Source organism: Sceloporus occidentalis, unplaced genomic scaffold, assembly GCF_023333645.1.
Source record: "Sceloporus occidentalis isolate IW3139 unplaced genomic scaffold, rSceOcc1.0.p SCAF_4, whole genome shotgun sequence".
In the NCBI taxonomy this organism is placed as follows: Eukaryota; Metazoa; Chordata; class Lepidosauria; order Squamata; family Phrynosomatidae; genus Sceloporus; species Sceloporus occidentalis.
In genome coordinates, this window is record NW_028316984.1 from 135,689,885 (window position 1) to 135,715,597 (window position 25,713).

The 25,713-nt window shown below is 39.0% G+C and overlaps 1 protein-coding gene across 1 annotated transcript; it reads right to left on the bottom strand.

Annotated features, from left to right (window-relative positions):
• Positions 1–1,142: 1,142 nt before the first annotated feature.
• On the bottom strand, positions 1,143–24,571 carry RAPSN (receptor associated protein of the synapse). Its single transcript, XM_089523507.1, has 8 exons — positions 24,077–24,571; positions 17,468–17,806; positions 14,097–14,255; positions 12,789–12,887; positions 12,559–12,681; positions 11,248–11,301; positions 7,041–7,240; positions 1,143–2,347 (listed from the first exon to the last, which is right to left on the bottom strand). The coding sequence occupies exons 1-8, from the start codon at positions 24,266–24,268 to the stop codon at positions 2,275–2,277; spliced, it is 1,239 nt and encodes a 412-aa protein (XP_089379633.1). The 5' UTR covers positions 24,269–24,571; the 3' UTR covers positions 1,143–2,274.
• Positions 24,572–25,713: the final 1,142 nt, after the last annotated feature.

A 25,713-nucleotide genomic window follows, 5' to 3' on the forward strand; every position in this document is an offset into this window, starting at 1 on the left:
ATATTCATCTAACTTAATCCCTTAATTAATTACAAAACCAACATTTTCTTTCTTTAAATCAACTTCAGACTTTAGTTTTTTTGTGGGTTTTTCGGGCTATGTGGCCATGTTCTAGAAGAGTTTCTTCCTGATGTTTCACCAGCATCTGTGGCTGGCATCTTCAGAGAATGCTGACCTGGAAGAGAGTGGGTATATATGAAGAGTGGGTATATGAAGATGACAGCCATAGATGCTAGTGAAACGTCAGGAAGAAACTCTTCTAGAACATGGCCACATAGCCTGAAAAACCCACAAAAAACGATGGATGCCGGCCATGAAAGCCTTCAACTTCACAACTTTAAACATTTTTTTCTCCATAAATTTTTAGGCATCCCCATTCTTTTTCGACATTATTTTTAGTTTTGTCTTTTAGAATAGCTGTTAAGATATCTAGAATTCTTGCTTGCATTCATTTTAGGAGCCATTCCTTATCTGGTTTCCAATATTGTGCATATAAAATTCTTGCTAGTATGACCATATATAATATTATACATGATCGTTCCACCTTTATTTTTAATATTTCACAGTCCACCATGTTTAATAAAAAAAGTAAAGGGTCATAGGGAATCTCCAGTTGTAGGATCTCCAACATTAATGCGTGAATCCTTTTCCAGAATTGTTATGCCTCTTTACATTTCCACCAGCTGTGGAAATAGTTCCCTTTTGTTTTTTGACATTTCCAACACATTGTTAAAATCAGTTTTAACAATGGGTGGGGGAACTAAGGCAGGAGGAAAGGTGTTGCCTAAAGCCAAGGTGAGTAGATAACCATGTGAATGATGGAGGAAATTATTGGACTGTTGTGTGATGTTGTCTGGGAACTAGAAAGGAATTATGATAAACTGGCCAAGAAAGCCCTCATGAGGCTGGATTCTTAACTAGTGTTATAATATGTGTAATTTGCCAGGAAACCATTGCCTCTGTTCAACCCACTGTCTGGAGTTTGTGGATGTATTCCAATTCTGATGTTTCTCTATCTAATCTTCCTTTGTAGGTTTTTTGTTCAAGGACTGCTGAGTGAGCAATTCCCTGTCCAATTTTCTTTTGGTCAGGGAGGCTACAACCTTGTCAAATTAATTTGAACACATTGAGCTAAAGGCTGATACAGCTTTATTGATTCCTGTATATATAAATAGTTTACAGAAAGTATAAATATACTGCTGACAACACCACAATTGCAGACAGATCACTGTTTCTGACTGTTTAATAGCACAACTATGGCAAAGAAATAAAAGACAAGAAACCCTTCCCTAAGACTGCCCACACAGAGAGCCTTTCCTCGTCACAGTGCATGGAGCAACTGAACATTTTGTGGGAACAGAATAGATGGTGTAGATCTCAGGTCAAGGGAATTTGATACAGTGGGAAGAACCACCAGTATACAGTGAAAATACATACTCACAAAACAAGAGAAGCACATTGCTGAAGGGCAGATGAGAAGATCACAGATCTGAATGTTCTAAGACGAGTTCTCATCCTTTGGCTATCCAGATGCTTATCTTCAAGAAAACCCAACCAGCATGGTCAATAGTCAAGGATTCTGAGTGCTGATGTCTAAAACATCTGGAAGGCCAAAGGTTCAAAACTAATGTAATACACTAGGCAAGCTCAGAAAGAGCATATTTTACATTTCAAATCTCTTATTAATTTTCCAAAGCATAGATGGGAAATTGCTGTTAGTCATCCAAAGTATGCTATTAAGAAGAGTCTAACAATGTTAAGAGAATGGCAGCTTAGAACAGTATCTTGGGGGGGGGGGGGGGGGATTGCTGTCTCCCATAGCTACGAAAAAGCTATAAGGTGAGTAAATCCAAGAGGAAAAAATAAACCATCACATTATCACGATCACATGGTTTCCCACAAGGAATGAATACGAACAAAGGTGTGGGGTTAGCGAGTCAGATCTGGTGGAAGCTACCAGAAGCTACCAGCACAGGAGAGTGAGAGGACTGGAATTGTGGGAAGCCATGGCAGACAACGCCCTTAAAGAATCAGAGGTGACATATTGGTTGTGATAATTGGCTTTGTGGAAGGAGATGCCACAGAACTCCTCATAGATATCCACAACTAAGATATGTGGAACATGAAGTGGCACAGATCGAGGTTGACATGTTGCAGAAGATCCTCTGCTTAGGCTGTGGATTTGCCTTCTCCATATCACTATGTGCCAAAAAATGCTTCAATGCTCTGCTTTTTGGTGCCTATAAAAAGAACTCATATCATAGGTTCAGCAGATCACACAAATCCCGGTTTAACGGATGAGCGTCGGCAATTGGGGCAACCACGTGTCCCATTGGTCTGGAGGCACCTATAGTGGAAAGAATAACACAGTTTAAGCATGAGTTCAAGTAAGGTTTAGATTTAAATTTCTCGTCCTCATGGAAACGGAAGATCTGATAGCTATTTCTGCTGTGGCTGCCTTCTCTCATAGGAGCACTTTCCAAGTACAGTAATTTAAATAACTATTAAGGAAATTTTTGTCATGAACAGAAAGGTAGGATATGGAACAAGGAAGATAGGCAATTTGTTAATTTTAAAAAAATTAATTCAACCAACCCAATGATTAAAACTGAAATAATTAAATTAAATTTTCTAGTTGGATTTTTAAAAAATTAATAGTTCCATATATGAAACTGCGTACTTCAAGATGTGAACCTAAAGTGTTAAAAGTATTGTAACTGCTGTTTTGGCATTTGTGGCATGTTTCAATTATATGTAACTCCGGGTGTTATAGTTATTAAAATATTTATATCTCATCTTCTATCAGGGTATCTCAGAATGGTGTATAAGTACATAATTATGAATTTAAAACAACAAAATGTAATGTAATTAGACTAAAAATATTCAGACCATTTAATGAGTTAAAACAGCCTGTTTAACACCATGTACACATACATTGGGCAGTGGGGGTGGAGGGAAAATCCATGGGGACCCACAGGCAGTAATAAAAAGTCTGGTTTTAACTGGGCACCAAAATGAAATACTATAATTTTTTAAGCAAGACTAAGACACCTTGGAGTTTATCACATGGGAGGAATTTCTCTTAATTTCGAATGAAAAGAAAGTGGGGCCAGAACGCATTCACGTGAATTCGCTAGTTCAGCGAATTTACGTGAATTCGAATTGTGTTCGAACTGGCTTCCCATTGTCCGAAAATAGCTTGACATTGCCCGAAATTGCATATGGTAGTCTATCACACAATAACGTGAAACCCCATGATTGTGTTCGGATTGCCATTGGATTATACTTCCAATTTCCCTTGTCTGATAAACTCCCTTGAATTTTTAAAATTAATGATTAGATCGACTGTAAGGATTCCAATGAAATATTATTTTCCACTCCTCATCTTCCTCTGATCTGTTCTGGGGGGGACCCTGAGTCCTCTTAAGCAGGTTTGGGAGATGCCTAAGAAGCTGAATGAAAAATCTATTCCTCCAGCAGTGTCCGTTGTGCTAAGAAATGAGGCACAGTTGCTAAGAGCCCTAAATTTTCTAAGGTGATAAGTCTATATACCAGGGATATGGAATTACCAGCCGGTGGGACTGATGTGGCCTGCAGGGGTTCCCCCATCAAGCAAGGGAGCTCCTGGCAAGCTTCTTTGCTGTTTTTTCAGTGAGTGGAAGTAAGGGGGAATTTAATAGTTAAATATACACTTAGGATTTGTGCTAAAAAAAATACATCATATCGTTGTCTAGTTTAACCTTGGAACACTGAGCATTTAATAGTTTAGTTTTTGAGAGCTAGGTTGCCTTGGGGGTTAGGATGCAAATTCAGTAACAATCAGTTTTTTTCCTGTTGTTCTAAAACGTTGACATACTTGTTGCATTGGTTTTTGTCTATGAGTTCTTAAAATACACAGATATAAATTCTAATATCATATATGGCTTAATTTATAATTTGGACATGCTAAACTCTGGCTTGGACATGATGCTGATGCTTTTTTTATGTGAAATCCACTCCTTATCCATATATTTGTAGAGAAAAGTTATGTATCTAAATGTGTATAACATTTGCAAATGCATTTTTAAAAAGTAAATTTAATTTTTCTTTTAAAACAAGTGAAAGCACCTAACAATATTAAATTTATAGTATAAACATTAGTACAAATGCAGTGAGTTGGATTCAGACAAAATAGTGCAGTACTATATGTGTTAAAACAAATGTAAATCCCATTCTGGTCAGTGGGATTTACTCTTGTCTAAGTGTATATAGGCATGCAGCCTAGATTACATGAATTTAGTACCAGATGATTTCAACAGGACTTGTGTAATGAATAATCTGTCCACGTGATTTCAATGAGACCCAAGTTCCACAAAGTTTGTCTGGATCCAGCTCAGTCTCTTCTGGTATAGAATTTTCTAATCACATAAATCAGCCGATTAAGGCAGATACCTGATATCTGCACCTTCTATAATGGGTTCCGTCTGTATTCACTTTTTTAATAATATAATGACTCTGTATTTTAAACATAGTAAGAAAAAACTATAAGGCTCATTTCCCCTTAAAGATATATTTAAGGTTGTATATGGAATTTAAAAACACAGTCACTTCCATCCTTACTCCCTTTTGCTATTTCTGTTTTCCAGATCTGTTATAGAGGATGTTTTACTCTCTATTGAAGGAAGCTGAGCAACTCTGCCGTAATTTATATTTTAGGACTCACATTTGCCTTGACTAAGCTATCAGCTTGTTCACAAAAATCCTGCCCCCCAACAGACAGTTTCTGCATACTTGTGCTCTGCTATTTACTACATGCTAAAGTTAGCCTTGCCAGCTAGTGGCTGCCAAGATCATCCAGCCGTGAGCTCATTTGCTATTTTCCTTTTGATGCTGGCATTGAAGCACTCTTTGTTTACAGTCAGGCTTCCAAACTAGTCCCTTAACTTGCCTATTTATTCCATGGATGGTTTCAAACAAGGCTTTCATTGTGCAATCTGCATGCCTGATGCACAGAATTTTATGGGGTCTCCAGACAATGTCATCTTGGATTTGTAGCCTTCCCAAGTATTTCCCCCCTTACTAAAAGAATAAAAATTAAATAAAAGGGAATCATTTGTTAGAATCACTTGTTAGAAAGACACAATCGCTGATGATAGGAGCCTTTCCAATGTGGAAGTACCATACTTGAAGTAATGCTCCAACCACTGGTTCAGTTCACTTGCCTGTTACAGCTCCCAGCATGCAGTTCTATTCACTATCTCAACAGACTATGCTTAACATTTTTGGTCCATTTTAGTGTGCAAAGGATGCTGTATCCTGAATGTAGACATGAGTTTGGAATGGTTGACCTTCAAATAACATCTGGTTTTAAGCATCTGTGTATTCATTTTCAGTGGGCAGATCCTTAACACAACTCAACAGTTCTTCTCCCTTGTTCTTCCTTCTCCCTTGTTTCACTACTACTGTGTGGTGCAATATAGTCTAGCTGCCAACGTATCACAAATTTCAATGTTCCGTTCTCTCTCCTCCACTACAAAGTCACAATAATGCCATTAATAGCCATGATAAGAAATCATACATTCTTTTCTCTCTCAAATGGCAATTCGTTAACAGAGACTTCATTAAAAACCACCCTCCAAATTCTTTCTATAAAACATAATACTTCTCCCAAATGAGATTTTAATATTGGCATGAAGCTTTGCTTTAAAACTTTAAAAGATACGTTTCACTCTGTCTTCTCTACTTTCCTTCCCCTCCTTCTCTTCCATGCCCCAAACAATGCCAAGAATTCATGGAAGCAGAAAGCAACTGCCCCTAATGTTCTCCTGGGAAATTGAAGTGAAATGGTAAGCAGCAACTACAGTAGTTGGCTTCATTTTCCATAACAAAGATATGCAAATTACTATATTAAATTGAATGTGCAACCACAGACACACTTGCTTGTTTGTGGCTGGAGCTGGAACTTCTGGCTTTTATGTTTGCAACAGCCAGAGTAGAAGCTATCCTGCAAGTGCAGATCTGTATCTCTTTCTTCCATGCCTCTGTTATTCCCTCCTGTTGGCTATGCTCATAGTTTCTATATCTAGAAGGGGAATATTTTCAAGATCATTTACTGAACTTGGATGCTAGATGAGATTTTTCTGGAACCCTGTCCACAGCCATCAAGCAATGCAAGAAACAAAAATATCAGGATTTGGTAAATATCCCCATATTACAAAATGGTGTGATATGCAGGCTAAAGTTTTAAGAATTATTTTTTCACCTGAATGTTTGGTTAAATTATATTTCTTCAAGGGAAATCCATGTGCATTTATGGCCCCTCCCTTTATGATTCTGATTAGCATTCATGCTTTTTTTTTAATTTTCCATATATAAATATATCCCTACATTCTATTACATTTTAACAAATTATTTTATATACCCCTCAGTGCCGCCCTTCCCCGGAGCCATTTCCATCCTTATATTCCATCCAGAATTTCAGTTCATCTTGTGGAGGTAATCTTCCATCTTCTTTTCTCAGTACTTTCTCAATAAATTCTTTCCAAATCCCCTTGAAGTCATTTCTTTTAGTCCTTTTTTACTTTCAGTTTACATGTCAATTTATCATTAATGGCTAATTTCCATACCTCTTTGTACCAATCCTCCACTTCTACATCTATTTTTGTTTTCCAATACCTTGCTATAATTAATCTTGCTGCTGTAAGCAAACTTGTTATCAAATCTTTTTCTTTTTTTCATTTCTCTGAATTATATAATGATAACAAAACTATACTTGGTTTTCTATCTATTTTTATATTCATAACATTTTCTATTGTTTTTTATTATTCATGCTTGCTTTGACTTTGAGCATACACTGATGCATTCTTCACCAAACTGGTGTTAGATTGCAATTCCCAGCATTCCCCCATCACTTAAGGCAGCAGTTACACAGAATGACTGAGAAGATGTTTGAAATAATGAACATCCCTATGGAATATCTGCCTTGATCTATCCATTCTTAGGCCTTATACCCCCTCTCTTGTTCTTCCTGGACCAATACTCCATCCTTTTCTGCTCCTTACTTTAAGTGGAAGACATGGGAACAGGGCAATGCCTGAAGCTGGTGGTTCTTGTCTCCAATGGATTCACCACACATGCCACAGTAAAGCTCCATTTCTTCAACACATTCATGAAACTTCACCACATGGTTGCGAAGCTCCCGCTGCTGCTCCTTGGTGCGATAGATTCTTTCACAAAGGCAGTGAATCTTCAGCAAGCCAAGCTGTGTGGAGAGGGAAAATTGAGAAGGAAAAGGCTCACAAAGAAACAAGGAACCATAGAGAACCTCTCAGTAAATCCAACCACTCTGTCCCCATCCTGATTACAAATACCTTTTTCAAAGCCTTTGACATCTTTATTTGTGCATTGATCTGTGCATTGACAGGGGAAGTGTGGCGCTGTTGGTGCTCTTGGACATCTCAGCGGCCTTCGATACCATAGACCATGGTATCCTTCTGGAACGCCTGAGAGAGTTGGGAATTGCTGGCTCTGCCTTGCAGTGGCTACGTTCCTACCTCTCAGGCAGATTCCAGATGGTGATGCTGGGGGACAGCTGCTCCTCTACGAGAGAGCTGACATCTGGCATCCCTCAGGGCGCCATTCTGTCCCCCATGCTGTTTAACATTTACATGAAGCCACTGGGTGAGATCATCTGGAGACATGGGGCGAGTGTTATCAGTACGCTGATGACACCCAAATTTATTTCTCTATGTCTCGGGCTGTTTCAGTGACCAAAGAGGGTATCTCCTCCCTGAATGACTGCCTGAAGTCGGTAATGGATTGGATGAGGGAAAATGGACTTAAGCTGAATCCAAAAGGAGGTACTCGTGATAGGTAATCCCAATCCGGGTATGGAGATAAGTTCGCCAGTTCTAGATGGGGTCATGCTTCCCTTGAAAGACTGCATCCGCAGCTTGGGGGTGCTCCTGGATTCGTTGCTTCAACTGTCTTCTCAGATTGATGCGACAGCCAGGAGTGCCTGTTATCAGCTTCGGCTGATATGCCAGTTGCGTCCCTACCTGGAGCAGCGGGACCTAGAAACGTTCGTACATGCTCTAGTAACCTCTTGCCTTGATTTCTGCAATGTGCTCTACATGGGGCAACCTTTGTGCCATGTCCGGAAGCTCCAGTTGATTCAAAACAAGGCAGCCAGACTGGTCGCCGGAAAATCCAAGTTCAACCATATTACACCTATTTTAAAATCACTGCATTGGCTGCCTATTAGCTTCCGGGCACAGTACAAGGTGTTGGTTATCACCTACATGGCCTGGGTCCAGTCTACTTGAAGGAACGCCTCCTCCCATACAATCCTTCCTGTACACTCTGATCCTCCAGGGAAAACCTTACAATCCAGAAAGGCCAGGCTGGCGGTGACCTCCCAGAGGTCCTTTTCTGTCACCGCTCCAAAAACTTGGAATGACCTGCTGGAAGTGATTCACCAATTATCCTCACTCGAGGCTTTTAAAAAGGCGACAAAAACCTTTCTCTTCCGGCAGGCCTTCCCCAATTGATAATGTCCAGAACCAACTGAATCCCCTTTTTATTATTTTCTTACTTGTGATTTGTTTTTAACTTTGATATATTGTATGTATTTTTTAAACATTTTTTTACTGTTTAATTTTATAGTTGGGAGGGAGGGTTGGGTCAGGGTTTTGTGGGGCTTGTTGTTTTTATTGTTGTATATTGTATTTTCTCTGTTGTTACCTGCCTCGATCCTCAATCAGAAGAGGCGGGATATAAATAAATATTTATTATTATTATATTATTTATTTCTTCTTTTGTCTCTCTTATATGTCTTATTGGCCCGCTCTCTGCTCTCAGTGCACCAGATCCTGTCTGATCTTGGAAGCTAAGCAGGGCCCAGCTCTGATTAGTACTAAGATGGGAGACCAGATAAAAATGCCAGGTGCTGTACACTATATTTCAGGGGAAGGAACTGGCAAAAGCACCTCTGAGTGTTCCATTCCTTGCTTAAGAAAATACTATGAAATTTATGATGTCACAATTTTGTTGGAGCAAACAAAATATTCAAAATAATTATTTGGGGGGCTGAACAATTGGGGGGGGGGCAAAAAGTCACATGTTGCCTACAGGTACATTTTTACTATCCCTGTATTAGCTTTATTTCATGAGAAAAGAAAGCTGAAACAGAGCAGGAGAGTAGCGGCTTTCTCTGTGCCTCTCTGCATGCCGTCGTAGCATTTCCATTCTCTTCCCAAGGGAGACAGTAGTTAAAAGCATGCCTTTTGTCAAGCAGATTTTCCAGCACCCCAGAAAGAACATTTTTACAACTGTCTTCCTCAGAAAGAGAATGAAAGTGTTATGACAGCATGCGGAGAGGCACAGAGAATGCCACTACTCTCTTGCTCCATTCTGGGTTTCTTTTCTCATGTGATTAGGCTCTCAGTGAGGTTGCTGCATTTCATTAGTTACTAATTTATCAATACAGTACAGGCATACTTCAGTTAAGAAAACCTCTGATAAAGAAGTTCCTTTTTACAATGTCTTTTAAAAACTGCTCAGCCCCAGTTTCTTCCTTGTTTTCTGTCTTGCTGGAAATCTTTTTTGCAGCATTAATACTAGCTGAAGGAGGGCTGGAGAAACATAGACGTTTGGTGCAGGTTTGCAGAAGCTCATCTACAGTAAACAATGCAATAAAACTTGAACTAGAAAAGACTGGGATCCTTCTCTAGCCCATCTACTGTAGCTGTGTGCACCTTCCTACAACTGGCAAAGCTCCAGAATCTTTAGTGAGTATGTGTGAATAGCAAAGCAGAGAAAAGGGAGAGATAATAAGCCTGCTTCACTAGTTACTCACGTCAAGTTAAAAAAGCATAGATCTGTAAGTTTGGCCAGTAAAATAACAAAACTGAGGGCTGATGAAAAACAAAAAATCACCCCTGGACACATTTTTCAGAATGCCTTCAAGTGGTTTCTAGAATATTTTTAAAAAGTTTTGTTTACTTATACCTGATCTGGTTGTTTCATTTCACATGTGCATATTGTTAGCTTTGAATAAAAAGTTTGCTGAAACATCTTCAACTGCTTTTCTTTTTTGTGGTATGGGAACCTATCACTATTCTTCCCATGTTATTTCAACCTCTAATATAAAGGTTCCTCTTAAAGAAGTAAAACCCGGGAACACATCTACATTGTTACCTATGGTATACCTGTAATTGTATTCCTTGCAAAGGAGGTCCCAAGAAGCTTGCAGGATTTTCTGCCTAATAATTTGATTGGGCTTTGGTATTATGTTCCTTGATATGTTCACGGTGGCGGTGGTACCATGCCGGGGCCAACCCCCGTGTGCATCCCACCTTCAGCTACTTAAGGAGAAAGGCAGGATCTAGTTCAAATCAAATAAATCTTTGGCCTCCCAAATATCTGGTGCTACCTGGTCCTGGTTGTTAGGTAGCATATGTCTAGGGAAAAGGCTATTGTTCTCTCTATCCCCCACAAACCTGTAAAGAGCAGCAGCTATAGCAGGAGTGAGAAGAACTATAAGCCCATATAAAATAGTTATGTTCCATCACTGTCCTTCCAGTGCCTTCATAAGTTACCACTAACTTTTAAAAATAGTCTTGCATGTTATTTTTCTTTCATTTTCACTTTTTGTCTGCTGCCTTGGCGTCTTGTTGCCAGGCAGAGAAATGGTTGGTATTTATTATTTATTTTTTAACATACTGTGGCCTCATTGCCACTTACCGATAAATTAGTATGTGATCCAAATTGATGGGTTGATTTGACATCGGATCATGGTTTACGCTACACTTGCCCCAATTGCATTTTCTGTCATTTTCTGACATCAAAATAACCCCCTTGTGGTTCCCATTTATTAATGAATCGATTCATAATGATTCGGTTCCAGTTGGCCGAAGGGGAAATTAGAATTGATTCTGATCCACTTGTGTTTCACATTTGTGTGGAATTGATTTATTGAAAAGGAAGCAGAAAAAATCAGTGTCAAAACGACGTGGGTTAAATGGGTCTGGAGCATGGACCCCCTCTCGGAATCGCTTCAGCAATTCGGATTAAGTGGGGACCAGGGTTGTTTGAACCAGTTGAAATCAATTTGCAATCCGATTTAAAAGGTAGTGGGAATGAGGCCACTATATCCCACCTTTCCCCCCCATATGTGAAGCCAGGGTGAATGGACTGATATATAGATTTGTAATAAATAACAACAAATGCTTCCTAATTGGTATAGCAAAGAAATAAAAGAGAACTTACTTTATTTCCCAGTCCCTCTGCCAGCTCATAAGCCTTCTCAATGCTTTCTAGTGCCTGTAGAAAACAAGACAGGCAGCATATTACGACAGACGTAACAGAAATTACTGTACTTTGTGTCCATTGCTTTTATCTTGCATGTCACCTGAAATGACTGCAAAACAATTATGCATTTTGCTAACTTCTATTTGAACTCCCATCTGTGCTCATAGTAGATTAATAGGTCTGTCCAGAACATCATTCTGGAATCTGCTTTTTTCTTTTGGGAGGGAAGACATTCCACTTTAGGCTCTCTGAATGACATAAATATTTTGTTCAGGTCCAAGTTCAACTTCACCTAGGTTCATTGTTTGAAGCCTCCAGTATCATCTTCATGAACATAAAAGCAAACAAGTCGACAAATTATGTCTTTATTTTATTTTGGGGAACAAAATTTGTAGGGACAGTAGCCTTTTTTGAGGGGTGCCAGGAATAAAAGAACTAAATACAATGTACTTGTATTCCGTGTATTTAAAGTCTGAGGCTTTTTAAAAGAGTTTTGTGGGCAATGTGCATGAACATGGAACACAACAGGAAGGAGCCCCAGGTAAATTTTCTGTAAAACTTCAAGAAGTGCAGGGATTGGAGTTAAGGGAAAAAAAGGATTTCAGGATTTGAAAAAGATCATTGTCTTTTCTGCTAAATTTGCATCAAGGTCTTACTGCATCTTTCCAACTACTTAGAACTAGATGCAATCTTCTGTGTAAAAGGCATGTTGAAAACCTTTCATGGTATGGTGTGTCCATCAAATGTAGTTAGATAAGTACAGCGGCATTACTGCTTCAAGAAACAAACTAATCAGCTGAAGAAGAAATGAACGGACTTTACATTCATCCTCTTTCACTCTGTTGGTATCTTAGGGAGTTTTGCCTTTCCTCTTGATCAATTTTAGTTATTTATTTATTGTAGTCATTCATTGGTTTAATTTCTACTCTGCCTTTTCCATCACTTTCAATTTTTTTTAAAAAAATCAAGCCACAGATTGGGCTGCTACAAAGTATATTTATTGTTATAAAAGATTGAATGCAGATAAATTTTAAGCACTTGACTGAAGGGAAACAGCTGAGGGTGAAGCAATCAGAGAGGAATCCAGCATCATCTAGTCCAGTTGTCCCCAAAATTCGGTCCTCCAGATGTTTCAGACTTCCTTCTCAGAAGCCCCAGCCAGGTGGCTAACAGTCAGGAATTCTGGGAACTAAAGTCCAAAACACCTGAAGGGCCAAAGTTTGGGGACCACTGATCTATTCCACCTTCCCAGTTCAGTCTATCACTCACCTTGTCCAGCTCCTTTTGAATCACCCAACACTTGGCCACACCCAGCAGCACTTGAATCTGTCCCAGACGGTTTCCGATCTCTGTCATGATGCTTATTGAGGAATCATAGCGAGGGAAAGCTGTCTGTGGTACAAGAGAGACTCTTAAAACCACCCAAGCCTTAAATCCATCCCTTCAGATTGACTCTGCCCTTTTCTTCCTGTTTCCCAGGATCAGTTCATGGTTCATACCTGTACATCTCCACGGCTGCGGTGAATATCAGCAAAGCAGAGCAGACACTGTGCCTGCAAAGGACGATCTCCATGCTGAAGGGCAATCTTCATGGACTCCTAGCAAGACACACCGGCAGAGTCAGAATTTGAACCTTTTCTATCACACCCTAGATCCTGGTTGCTATAAAAACCCTGTATCCACCTGAAAGAAAACTGTACTCCCCTTCTTCCTACTATATCTTAAGAGGCCCTCCCTCCCTCTCAAAAGATAACTGATTGATAATTCATGTTCTCAAAAGATCATTCATCCCAGCTTCCAATAGTACTCAAATTGAGTAGTAACAGGAACAGTCTTCCCCAGACATGTTCCCTCCAGATCATTTGGAAACCCCAGATTTCCAGATAAATGGAAATGGAAGTTGGGGATGATGGGAGCTGAAGTCCAAAACCTTGGAGGTTATGTAAGCCTGAACTAGCTATAAGATGTATACTGCTGTCTCTTCTCAGATATCTTTCTCTACTCAAGAAGCTATCTTGTATCAGGGTAGAATATCTGTCCTTCTAATCTAGTACTGTCTAATCTGACTAGCAGAAGATCTCTAGGATCTCAGTTAGAGAATGGACTTTCCTATCACCTGCTATCTGATTCATTCAACAGAAAATAGCAGAAACTGAACTTGTAACTTTCTGCATGTAAAGCTATGATGGTATAGAACAATTCTGCATACAGTATTTCACCTCTGTCCGATCTTCAAACTATTTCTGACTCATATTTTGGTGTCTAAAATGACATATAATTTACTGTTTCAAAACAATGGTGTTTTTAAATGCTCATAAAATGCTAAGTTAAAAACATTAGAAAAGGAATCTTTAAAGGCACACCAGAGTGGAGTTTACATTTAAAATTGCTCAAAGGCCTTACAAAATAGAAAGTACCGAACAGTGAAGAGGCCAGTCTAACCAACTTATAGAATCTCTTTGAGAAGCCTTGCCTTGTGGTCCAGCTAAGGTATCCTCTTGTGGTGGTGGGACATATAGATGGGCCTCTGTGGGACAAATTTATATGCAAGGCGGTAATGTTTTAAATATTCTGGTCCCAAGTTGTTCGGGGCTTTTATAAACAAGAAGCAGCACCTTGAGATGGGTTCAGAAAACCTTTGGCTTCACTTTCAGTTGAAGTGATCATATTATTCCATCAATATAATATGTTCACCAAAGCATGTGCCAGAAAACAATTTAAAACTAAAACCGGATAAAACTGAAACTGGATAAAATACCACTTCTGGTGACAAGAGCCATCTGACCTTCACGGGTCAATGTTTGTACCTCACAGCATTCCATAGCATCTCCCAAGCGTCCCAGCTTCTGATAGGCTACAGCCATGTAGAACTGGCTCATTGCACGATACTTCAGACTCCAGCCCTTTCCATAATCGTTCACCAGCTCAGCTGCCTTACATGGGAAAAACAAGGCTTTCTCATAGTCCTTGAAAAGACAAGAGGAAAAGGCAAAGACATTGGTGTTGGTGCGGAAATGCAGTAAGGCTGCATGCAGGGGGAAAAACTGTCAAGACAATAATGAGAGAGCCTATTCTTGTGTCCCTAAACCAGTTTAAGTATGAGATAGAAATCACCTAGCCCTTCAAATGTTGTTGGACGGTACGTACGAGCAGCCTTAACCAACATACCCAAAAGCATGAATGCTGGGAGCTGCAGGCCTTCTCTGCAAAGGTTTCATGATTTTTATCTCTGGCCTAGGTGAGAATAGTTTTTTAAGAATACTAAAAAAAAACTTCTTTAAACCATAAATAATATATGTTTACTATAATGATACGATATTGAGCATCCAATGGAATAATCAAACTATATAAACCATTTAGAAAATGAATAATATTGTAATGTAAGCATAATATGATTTTTTGGAAGAAGCTGCATACATATTCTTCTGTTGCAAGGCGAAAAATATACACAAAAGCCTCCAGGATTAAATATTAGTAATGTAAAAGACGTGTAAAGGCATGGACTGATGAAGACCTCTTGAAACGGTTGTAAAAGATACTTGAAATAACAGTCTCTTCAAGTTCCTTGAAGCCGTAAGATTCTAACCCTTATGTTCTAACAAAGTTTTTCCCAAGATTTTTCAAGCCATAGGATCTTCAAACCTGAAGTTCTACTAAAATCATAATCTTCAAGTTCCTTGAAGCCACAGGATTCTAAACCTTAAGTCTTAAAAAGTCATTTCCAAGATTTCTTCAAACCACAGGATCTTCAGAACTCAGGTTTTAGTAAACTTTGAATGGACTTGCATTTGTATTACGGACATTACCTTACTTATTTCCATTTGTTCTATTGATGATTTGTTACACTTTTAAAATGAGATATCTCACATTATGGTTACTTTATAATATTTTTTACTGTATGATGATTTTCTAAATGGTTTATATAGTTTCATTATTCCATTGAATGCCCAACATTGTATTATTATAGTAAACACATGCTCTTTATGGTTTAAAGAAGTTTTTGTAGAACTGTTAAGCACCTGACTTTCCTGGTTAGTCTTTTTTTAGTTCCTCGGTTTAGAAACTCCTCCCTGCCAGAAAAGAATAGTCAGCCCTAATACCTGTGATGTTAGCTCTGACTAATTGTACACTCTGGACTCATCCATCAGCCAAGGGACCATTGGCCATTGCAGCCCTGCCTTCCGCAATTGCTAACTTTACTTCATGGATGGACACTACTTCATTTGGTCAGGAAATGCTCTTCAAGACAGCTGAATGCCCATAATCATATGCTGCCTTTCTCCCAGCCCTAGGACTCAAGGCAGCTCACAAAAGCTAAAACAACACAGCTGAATGTACATATCATACAAACGTTAAAATATAATTAAACCACAAATAGAATTATAAGCAATTAAAACCATGCCCATCAAAAATAAAAGCAACAAGTATAGACAATGCAGCACATTATTTAAAGCACTTTCCCTGTGAGAAGTAACCATACCATGTTTGGATCATTAACTGCAGATGCAACATGATAAAAAGAAATTGTGTAAATAAACTCCTATAAATGGTTTCACCTGTTTGACATTTATGTTAGGAGGCCAGTTAAAAATATGATGGATGTGTATTGTAATTTGTCAGTGCCTCTCTGGGCACTGATAAAACTGTCTTCCCAGTCACAGTATATGTCAGGATCATACTCCCTCAGATTTCCTGTTTGTCAATCATGTTGAATCTGCTTTGCTTTGTATTAGCGCATGGCGGGTTATGTCATGGTGTTGCTGGATGGAAGGGATGTTTATCTTTCTTGGAGATGGATAATAAGCAGATGTGAAGGGGAGGTAATATGCATTGGGAGATGCCAAGGTCAGTCTCATGGGAATGTCTGATAAGGAGAGACACTGCAGGGCACGCCTGGAAAATGGAGGTTTTGAAATGGGAGCAAATGGAATATGAGTGTGCAAAAAGTTTTGCATGATTATGTACTTTAATATACTGTGTAGCTGAAACTGCTTTAGTCTTAAAGCAGTTTCATGCTGTGAACTGTTTTAGTAATCTGAATAAAGCTTTCTGTTTTGACACTGAGACTTGGATTTATGAACTACGGTCAGCCAGTATATGACAGTATCTGAAGATAAATAGGTATTGACCAAAAAAAAAAAAAAAGTGTAGCAAACTTTCCTTTTCAACATTGTATTTGTCTAATTTCAGTTTTTCTGAATGCAGACTGCTAATAGAAGCCTCACAAGGTTTTCCTTCAGGAAGATAACACCCATGTATGAAAAAATTAATATAAAGAAGAACCTCTAGTCTCTTCTTTAAGGAACTGTATTTCAGCAGTCCTGACTCTGCTAAATAAATAGAGATGCTGCTAGTTCTGTTGGTTGACAAAGACTGTTGGGATCTGTGACAATTTGTGTGGTGGTATCTTGGTGGTGCAGGCATCTCCGTTTCCCTAGAACACTTCACTCATTTTCTCAGTGTCAAAACAAACCTTAGAAAAAATAGAATGATTACTGTTTAGTGCAATAATTTTAAAGATGGAGATTTGAACTGTTTTATTTGTCTAACTTGTTTTTAAATTGTTTTAATTATGACTTAATGACCAACTCCAGTGTTATGTTTTTAAATGTGGGACAAATATTTATTTTTAGTTTTAAACTGAATGTTTAATTATATATAATAATTAACAATAAACTGAATGAGTAATAAAACAGACTGTGTGCATCAGTGTATGAGTCTATAAACAACGAATAAAGCATCTTCTTCCACTTTTTGAACTGAATAAGAAAAGTTATCTTTTGTATCAGTTATTATTGTTCCATGTCTCATCTGGGATTTTGTCCAATACATCTTTCCAAAACTGGACTTCAAGAGATGGTGATTTCACCTGTAGTGTAGTGTTATGTATTAAACAATACACCTTAGATTACAGCTAATAGGATTGTTTGCTGAAGTGGCCACAGTAGTTGGGGATTCAGGGAGTTATTCAAAAGAGCAATGATATCATACTCTGGGTCCTAAACCACTGTCTGAATAGGCCCACAGACACTTGTCAAAATACTAGTATCATAGAATTATAGAGTTGGAAGATACCACAAGAGTCATCCAGTCCAACCCCCCTGCCATGCAGGAACTCTCTATCAAAGCATACCTGACAGATAGCCTACCTGTCCTACATCATTTGAGGAGTACTCACCTTGAGGTGTGTGTAGAAATTTCCTAAGCTGCAACAGACTCGACACTCAAGCATCTTGTCATCATTGATGTGTGCGTAACGCAGGGCTTTCTCAAAACACTCCAGAGCCTTCTGGAAAATGCTGAGGCCAAGGTAGGCATTGCCCATGCTGAGGCTGACCTGGCCATTTAGGTGTAGGCTCACTGTGGTGCCTTGCATGTTCAGGCAGGTCTTACAATAGGATATTGTTTTTTGGAATTCACAGAGCTTCTCATTGCTCCGTGCCAGATTCAGGTAGCTTTCTGTAAGGTAGTCAGCATCTTCTAGCTCCCGGGCTGTGTCAATCTGCACAACTGCAAACTTTGAGCAAGAGAACAGAATATTAAAGAACCAACATTCTAGTTGCAAGAAATCACCTATGAGATATTCACAGCATGTTAAATTAACCAAATGCACAGTTTATCATGAATTTTGGAGCCAAATTAAGAGGCAACCTACATAAGGATGGCAAGGTTGGATGGGATGGGACTGTTTTATTTTTATGATGACATTTGTCATCATGAGTCAGGCAGGTGCACATACACTAAGAATGGATGCATGCCCAGTCCAGGAATTTGCATCAGAACCAAACTCACAAGTAACTCACATAAAAACCCACTTTTGGTTTTTGTGCAAACATTCTTTTCCAGTAAGTGAACTTGGGAGGATGGTTAAAGTTAAATGCCCTTGCTGATCTAATGGGTGGGGTGAGGTTAAAGCTTCTTCTGCCCACGATCTTAACCAAAGATAACTATCTAACAGTGGAGAAGCAGTAATCCTTGCTGTGTCAGTACTGCTGCAGGATGGATGAAGTGAAAGCTTCCACCTCACAGCCATCACCAGTGACATAACCTGTGGCAACTAGTAGTTCTAACATCAATGGGGCAGCAAATCCATATTGGATTTTAGGCTGAACTTTCAAGAAGCTGTTCAAGGTGCTGAGTCTAATCTGGGGACTGGACTCACAACCCAGGTAGTTCATGTAAAGTCTGGAATAAAACCCAGAGTGGATTCACAGCCCCATTGCCATCAGAATCACCAATCACAATTGGATATAACTATGAAAACAATCCACAGAACCCTCCACTTTACTTTATCTCTATATTGTGAACTAATTTACTTCCACATTGTTGTGTCCTGTGGGTAAAGCATCCCGGTTGAATTAATTGCACAACCATGATACTCAATTGCTTCTACACATTATAATTAAGCAATGGATTAATTGCAGCTAGATTGTTGATTCTAGATGAGCTTTTCTTCAATTTATGCTCCTTGCGACTTGTATCATTTATCTGGAGTGTCTCCTTACTTTTCAGGCTAACTGAAGTCAGCTTGTTAGCTAGAGTTTAAGCAAATAATTATATATTTTCCTGACAGGAGATATGAAGCCCTGAGGAGACCAACATCCTCCCTTCTTATTGACTCTGTCTTCCCATGTTCAGTCCTGACACAGAGAAATGTTTGTCAAGACTTTCTGTTTATAAACTTATTTCATAAGGAGTCTCCAAACTTAGCATAGCACTCTTTATTTAGATTCCAAAGTATTAAATGTAAGATCTGTATCATTTTCAGTATGTTGATGAAGCATGGATGAAGTTATCTTAACAATTTTAAATATTTAGCAAGTTATTCCCCCCTGTTTGATTGTTTTGTGTGTGCATGTGCCTTCAGGTTGCCTGTCTACTAATGGAAGCCCGATTAATTTCATAAGGTTTCCTTATGCAGAGGTGGTTTGCCTCTGGAATATAGCCTACAGCAGCTGGAATTCCCATTCAAGTACTAACTAGGCACCACCCTGCTTATCTTCCAAAATCAGATGGCATCAGGTGCCTTCAGGGTATTTAGGCTTCTACATTATTATTTTATGCATCTCATTCATTTTTCTCAGCTTTTAGTGAGCTGTCAGTAATAGTAAAGAGAAACATCTAGAGCTGGTGGCTGTCCTATACTGTCAAGTAATGCCAACCCGATGCCAACCCCTGAGACAGACACACACAAAAAATGGCATACACAAGGCTCAAATGTTACTGTGCAGGCAGAATGGCTCCATATAAACATGGCATTATGTATGGACCAAATTACCAATTCTTGTGAGAGTAATGTTTTAAGAAGGGCATATTTGAGTCCTTTAACATTCTATGCATTGCAAACTAAAAAGTCAAGGAAAGGGTTAGGTTAAAACAGCTATTTGGGGCATGCCCATTTTCCACAGGCAGGGTTTTCAATTTGTTTATGTTTTTTTAAACCATGGGAAGCAATCATAAAATGTTGCACATTAACTCTGAGGAATAGGAGGGAGGACCTGGAAAAGATGTCCTCTGCAGTATTTCAGAAGTTAAGTTTATCTTTAGCCTCAGATGACAGGGCAAACAAGTTTCTCTGCTTTTCAACATTTTCTGAAATATTGAAGTAGGGCTTTCACATTCACACCATAGACAGTGCCATCTTTTGCCTCCTGTAAGGTTTCCAACTTCTCCTTGAAACTCACAATGTATATTTTCCTTCTGTTCCTTCTTTCACACCATAGTTACCATCTCAGCTATCTCAGGGCTTAAGGTTATCTACATTTAATTTGACCTTATAACTTTGTATTTTCTTTTTCTTTTCTTTTCTTTTCTTTTTAGAAAAAAACAGTAAACCCTGTAACAAGCCATTTTCTGAGATGAATGTCAGTATGAAGAACTCATTCTGTTTCTCTATTAGCATATAATTTAAGACTCCGTTAAAGAATCAGTAAAATTCCTTGACTGACTCTGCCAAGCTAGAACTGAGGAGATACAGATTCAAATCCCTGGTTGATAATGAAGCCCAGTGACTGACTTTGTCCAGTTATAATAGTTAGACGTTTAAATCCAATTGCTAGTCTTGAATAGATTTATATCTATTCAGATATAATCAGATTTATATACATATTGGTCAGAGCAATGACATAAAACGGAGTGATCTTGGGCCAGTCCCTCTGTCTCCATCTGATGTACATTACAGGGATATTGTGAGGATGAAATGAAGAGAGGAAGCTGTGCAGCTCATATATAAAAGTGACATATAGTACTGTAACTAATATACCATAGACCCCCTACTATAAATCAACCACATATATAACTCAAGGGCAGGTTTTGGGGCCAAAATTATAGATTTTGATATGACTTGTGGATAATTCGAGGGTAAGACTTAAGGGCATGTAACAAAGGATGTAAAGGGCAAAGCAAAGGAAAACAATGCCATAGAACTTACAAAATTCTGGAAGGCAAAACTATTTGTGCTTACCCTAAAGGATGGATGGATGGGGGGGGGGGGGAACTACAGTATCACAGTGTGATATCTGGGGTGTATGTGTGTGGGGGGGAGGCAACCAGGTGTGGATGAGGCTAAGAAAATGTGCACATATCAAAAAGGATGTAAAGGCAAAGCAAAGCAAAAGGCAACTACAGTTCCTAAGCAGTGACTGCAGCCTTTCACTTTAATGTGATAGCTTGCCTGTTTATAACCCATAAAAGCTGATAAACATACACAGATGTCTTATTCACATATTTCACAGCCCAATTCCTCACCACTGGAATGACATTACAGAAGAATCCTTTTCTCTCTTGCCATTCTCTTGGGGGAGAGCATCAAAAAGCTGCTGCTGCCATTTTTCCACTGAGGGATTCCAAAAGGTTAGGTGCAGAACCGCGGTGAAGAGTAAAGAGGGTCAGTCTTTTAGGTACTCCCAGGATGGATTAGGCTCTTGTCTTTTGCACTCTATTCACATGGTTCCTTTTTCTTTTTTTAAAATAAGAATTAAAGTACATTGCAGTCGGCCCTCTGTATCCATGGATTTTTTATCCATGGATTCCAGCATCCACTGCTTGAAAACATTTTTTTAAATATATAAATTCCAAAAAGCAAACCTTAATTTTGCCATTTTATATAAAGGACACAATTTTACTACCCTTTGTATATAATGGGACTTCAACATCCACAGATTCTGGTATTCATAGGGAGGGTCCTGGAACCAAACCCCAGCAGATATGAAGGACCCACTGCATCTATATTGACCCATGGATAAGCTGACCCAGGATTTTGGATCAATTTTTTAATTAAAATTTCTAGACATATACATGACTCTATACAGTAAATTAAAAATATATATAGTCATTATTTCTCAGCTCCACCTACCCCACTATGAGCTTCTTAGAGAAAAAATCTGATATAAATATAATAACCTTATTTCAGACTGATTTTACTCTTCAGTTTTGCCCTGCCCAACCACTTAGATTGTAGTACTTACAAAAGATCTGTCCAGTACTCTGGATATATTCATCCCTCTTTCAAGACATCCACATTAATATCTCTTTCAGTAATGCATCAAAAGTTAATCTTTTCACCTTATAGAATCTACATCCAATGCTGGACCTCCACTCATGCAATAGCACAATCTATTCTGGGATATTCACATCAGAATATCATACTTTATGAGTGGACAAGATTAAAAAATATCTATTGCCACAGCTCAGTGCCTTCATAAAGCAATACAGTCGAGATCTAGATATGTGGTGATGATTGGTGTTAACTGTGAGGGTGATGAAGAGATTTGACATATGATGATGGATGTTTAATGTTATTTCTACCTCCCAATTTAATTCTATTTTACTTCCTATGGTAATTATCTTACACATTACTGTTCAATTGTTTTACCATTTTTATTCTTACCTGTTTATTTGTATATCTTCCAGTACATATTCATATTTTTATTTAGATTTTTATACTCTGTTTATAAGCTGTGCATTTTTTGGCTATTCATATGTATCTATATGGTATTGCGGTACATTGTACTTAGTGCACTATATTAACATGATTGAACAACAATAGCACAATCCAGTGTGTTAGTGAGTTGGGACCCTTCTCCTTTCACACGTTGTTTCTATACTTCTAGGTCCCTGATTTTACCAGTTAGAATTTTCACATATTTTTTGTAACTACTTCTCACAGAAAGCCTGCAGAGGCTCTTAGCTGCACTCTCACACCTTGACAAAAGTCTTGCTAGGTGAGGTGGTAGTGGTGATTGTGGGCATGGATGAGATCTCTCCTGTGCCAACCCACAGCCCTAATTTGCAAAGCTGAATGCTTCCAGGCATTGCATATGGATCGACGGGTGGAACAGTGTGTCTGTCGTCACATAGTAAAAATCTAGTTGCATCACTCAAGTGGTCTGGACAAATGCTAATCCTCTTGGTTTGTGCAACATGTCACAACAACATAAAAAAAAGCCACTAAGATCAGGAAATACTATTGAACTGTCTGTGCAGCTATCTTACTGTTTGGTCATTAGCTGCTTTTTTTAAACACATTTCTGTACCTGACTATTCAGATTGTATGCTGTTTGAATCAGCTATGCATCTATATATTCATGTTTTACACATGCCAATTTAAGTATTAGTTTCTCTTGTTTGAATGTTGCTTAGTCCTTTTCTCTGTGAGTGCTCAGATCAAACCTCAACAACGGCTTTTAGATTATGTTTTCTTTTTCAAGGACCCTTCCTAAGGATTATACAGTTCCTCCACCAGGAGGAAAACAAATGTCAGAATCCAAACATGTATCTGTTTACATTTATTTATTTTGCAGCATCCAGTATGTTGTAATAGAGAGCTAACATTGTGTAATGTGTTAGCTTTGCACAGGACTGGGGGGCTTGGATCTCAAGGGAAGTTATTTTTCTGTTGCTAAAGGAATTGAAATTTTATTACTTGTCTTTTATTGCCCTTTGTCCCTGGCTCCCACATGGTCAAGAACAAGAATGGCCTCTGCCTGCATTGATATAAACCATCTTAACTGACATTAAGAGAATGATTAGTGAGTCTGGGAGATCCTGTGTAAATTACACTTCAGCCATGGACAATGGGTCTGTCTTAACCCAGCCTCTCTCTCTATCACACCCCTCCAGGGAGAACAATCCAGAAGAAAAAAAATATCTGGATCCAACTGAATACATGTAAAGCACTTTAATAATTCGGGGGAAATTGTTGTATGATTACTAGGCTTAGTGGTAAACAGTTGATATCTCACTTGGGAGTGGCCCTTATTGTCATCATACAGTATATGCAGATTTATAACAGTAATAAAGACAGGAGTGTCTGGTTATTGTTACTTCGTAGTGCTGATGATTCACTGAAGCCAAGGATAGCCACACAATATTGTCTCCGAGCCACAAGCAATCCTGCCACATCCAAAACTGAACACTACTTTTCACGCCTTGTGATGGCTAACATTGAAACATAACTAAAGATGAATGCTGCAGAAGGGCAGTTCATGAATTTTTCAGGATAGAGAAATGCAGGTTGGCAATTCCTATACCTATGCAATTGATAGTGCTTCACATTTGAGGAATGCTGGCTTTTAAATCTGTTTTTTATAGAATATTTTATTGTTTCTGTTGTACATCACTCTGGATCCCTTGGGGACAGAAAAATGGCAACGCATTTAATAAATAAATTTACATAAGTAACATTTGACTATCTGAATGGCTTTTCAAAGCTTGTCCTTTCCCTCCCCACTACATCTCTATGTTGTAGTGAAAGAAAAACGCACACATTCAGGTCAGATTGCTTTACCTTCAACATATCTTTGTATCTGCCCATCTCTGAGTGAGCAGTGATGAGACACCCCAGCACTCGAAACCTGCCGGCAGCATCTGTGCTCTTTTCCAAGACTCTCAACCAGACTTGGAGGGCCTTTTCGGTCTGGTTTGACTGATAAAGTTGGAGTCCTTTTTCTATCTGCTGCTTCGTCTGGTCCTGACCCATCCTTTGTGCTCGAGAGCTTCATATACCAGTCTGGCAGGAGAGCAGACACATAGGAGGTCCAAGTAATAATAAAAAAAACTACAACAAAGTCAGTATGAAAACTGGATGGCTTGCATGCTTTGGAAGTTCAGATCATGTGCGTCGCAGGCCATTCAGAACAAAGGAATGTCAACAGGAGATGGGCAAGGAAGGCCATCAAGATGTTACAGCAACCATCTTACGCTTCTAGATTGGCATCTTATTTGGTGCTGTCCTCTCGGAATTCTCTCTGACCCAAATCCATGGAAGACAAAGAATCGGAAGGCAAAAAGTGTAGGAAGGAAGGAAGGAAAACCCCTAAGTAGCTGGACTGAAATGTAATCGGAATGGCCACGCTGGTGACAGCTGTGCCCGCCAATCCTAGTCACATGTCTACACAGGAATGTCAGTCTTGGTAACTCCCAAGGTCAGAAAGTGAGCCGAAGCCAGATCTCCTCCTTCCCTCTGGGCTGCTTATATAAATATACTTAGAGAAGGCACAACTGTCTGTGGCAGCACAGCACAAGTCAAACCTTTCTTCAATGAGACCCTGAGCCAGTTCCTGCTCAGGAGCAAATGTGTTTCAGACAACCCTTGGGAAATTGACTTTTTAAGGACTCCACAAATTCTTGAAACTCTCAGCATCCACCTCCTCACTGCCAGCATGGCCAGTAACTGTGCTGGGAGGGAACTGATGAGGGTTGTAAGCCCCTCAGTATCTCTACCAAGCTCTAAGTTCAATGCACGTGTAATGTGATTCACAGTTTGTTGCTCTTGTTGTGGGCCTTCACATTGTTTCTGACTTACGACGACCCTAAGGTGACCTATCATGGGGTTTTAATGGAACGTTTCTTCAGAGGGGTTTGCCATTGCCTTTCCCTGAGGCTGAGAAAGTGTGACTTGCTCAAGGTCACTCAGTAGGTTTCCATGGCTGAGTGGCAATTCCAATCTTGTCTCCAGATGCTCAAACCACAATACCACACTGGCTCTACATGATTCACTTGAGGATAAAAGAAATCTCTCTCTCTCGTCTTTATATAGACACAGATCAGGTCAGAACAGGTAATACCTAGTCAGAATAGGTTTTTTAAATTGGTGGTGGATCGCTCTGCAAATATATTGGCTAACTGCAAATCTTGAAAAGGACAAACCCTTTCAAGAGAAAGGGGTAAAGTAATAATTTTTAAAAATGATGTTGTAATACCTTGATACAAATGAATTTGGAATGTGGTATACTAGAATCATAGAATCATAGAACCATAGAGTTGGAAGAGACCGCAAGGGCCATCCAGTCCAACCCCCTGCCATACAGGAACTCACAAACAAAGCATCCCTGACAGATGGCCATCCGGCCTTGGTTTTTTTTTTTTTTTTTTGGGGGGGGGATGAATTTGCTTTTGCTTTCACCAAAATCACAGGGATATTGA

Bases quoted from the DNA above. Each gene is read 5' to 3' on its own strand.
- RAPSN (XM_089523507.1), bottom strand. From the start codon at position 24,268: ATGGGTCAGGACCAGACGAAGCAGCAGATAGAAAAAGGACTCCAACTT. The intron at 17,807-24,076 runs GTAAAGCAATCT...TCTTGCTCAAAG, and splicing joins GATACAAAGATATGTTGAAG to TTTGCAGTTGTGCAGATTGA. The intron at 7,241-11,247 runs GTAAGTTCTCTT...CTCTCCACACAG, and splicing joins CAGAGGGACTGGGAAATAAA to CTTGGCTTGCTGAAGATTCA.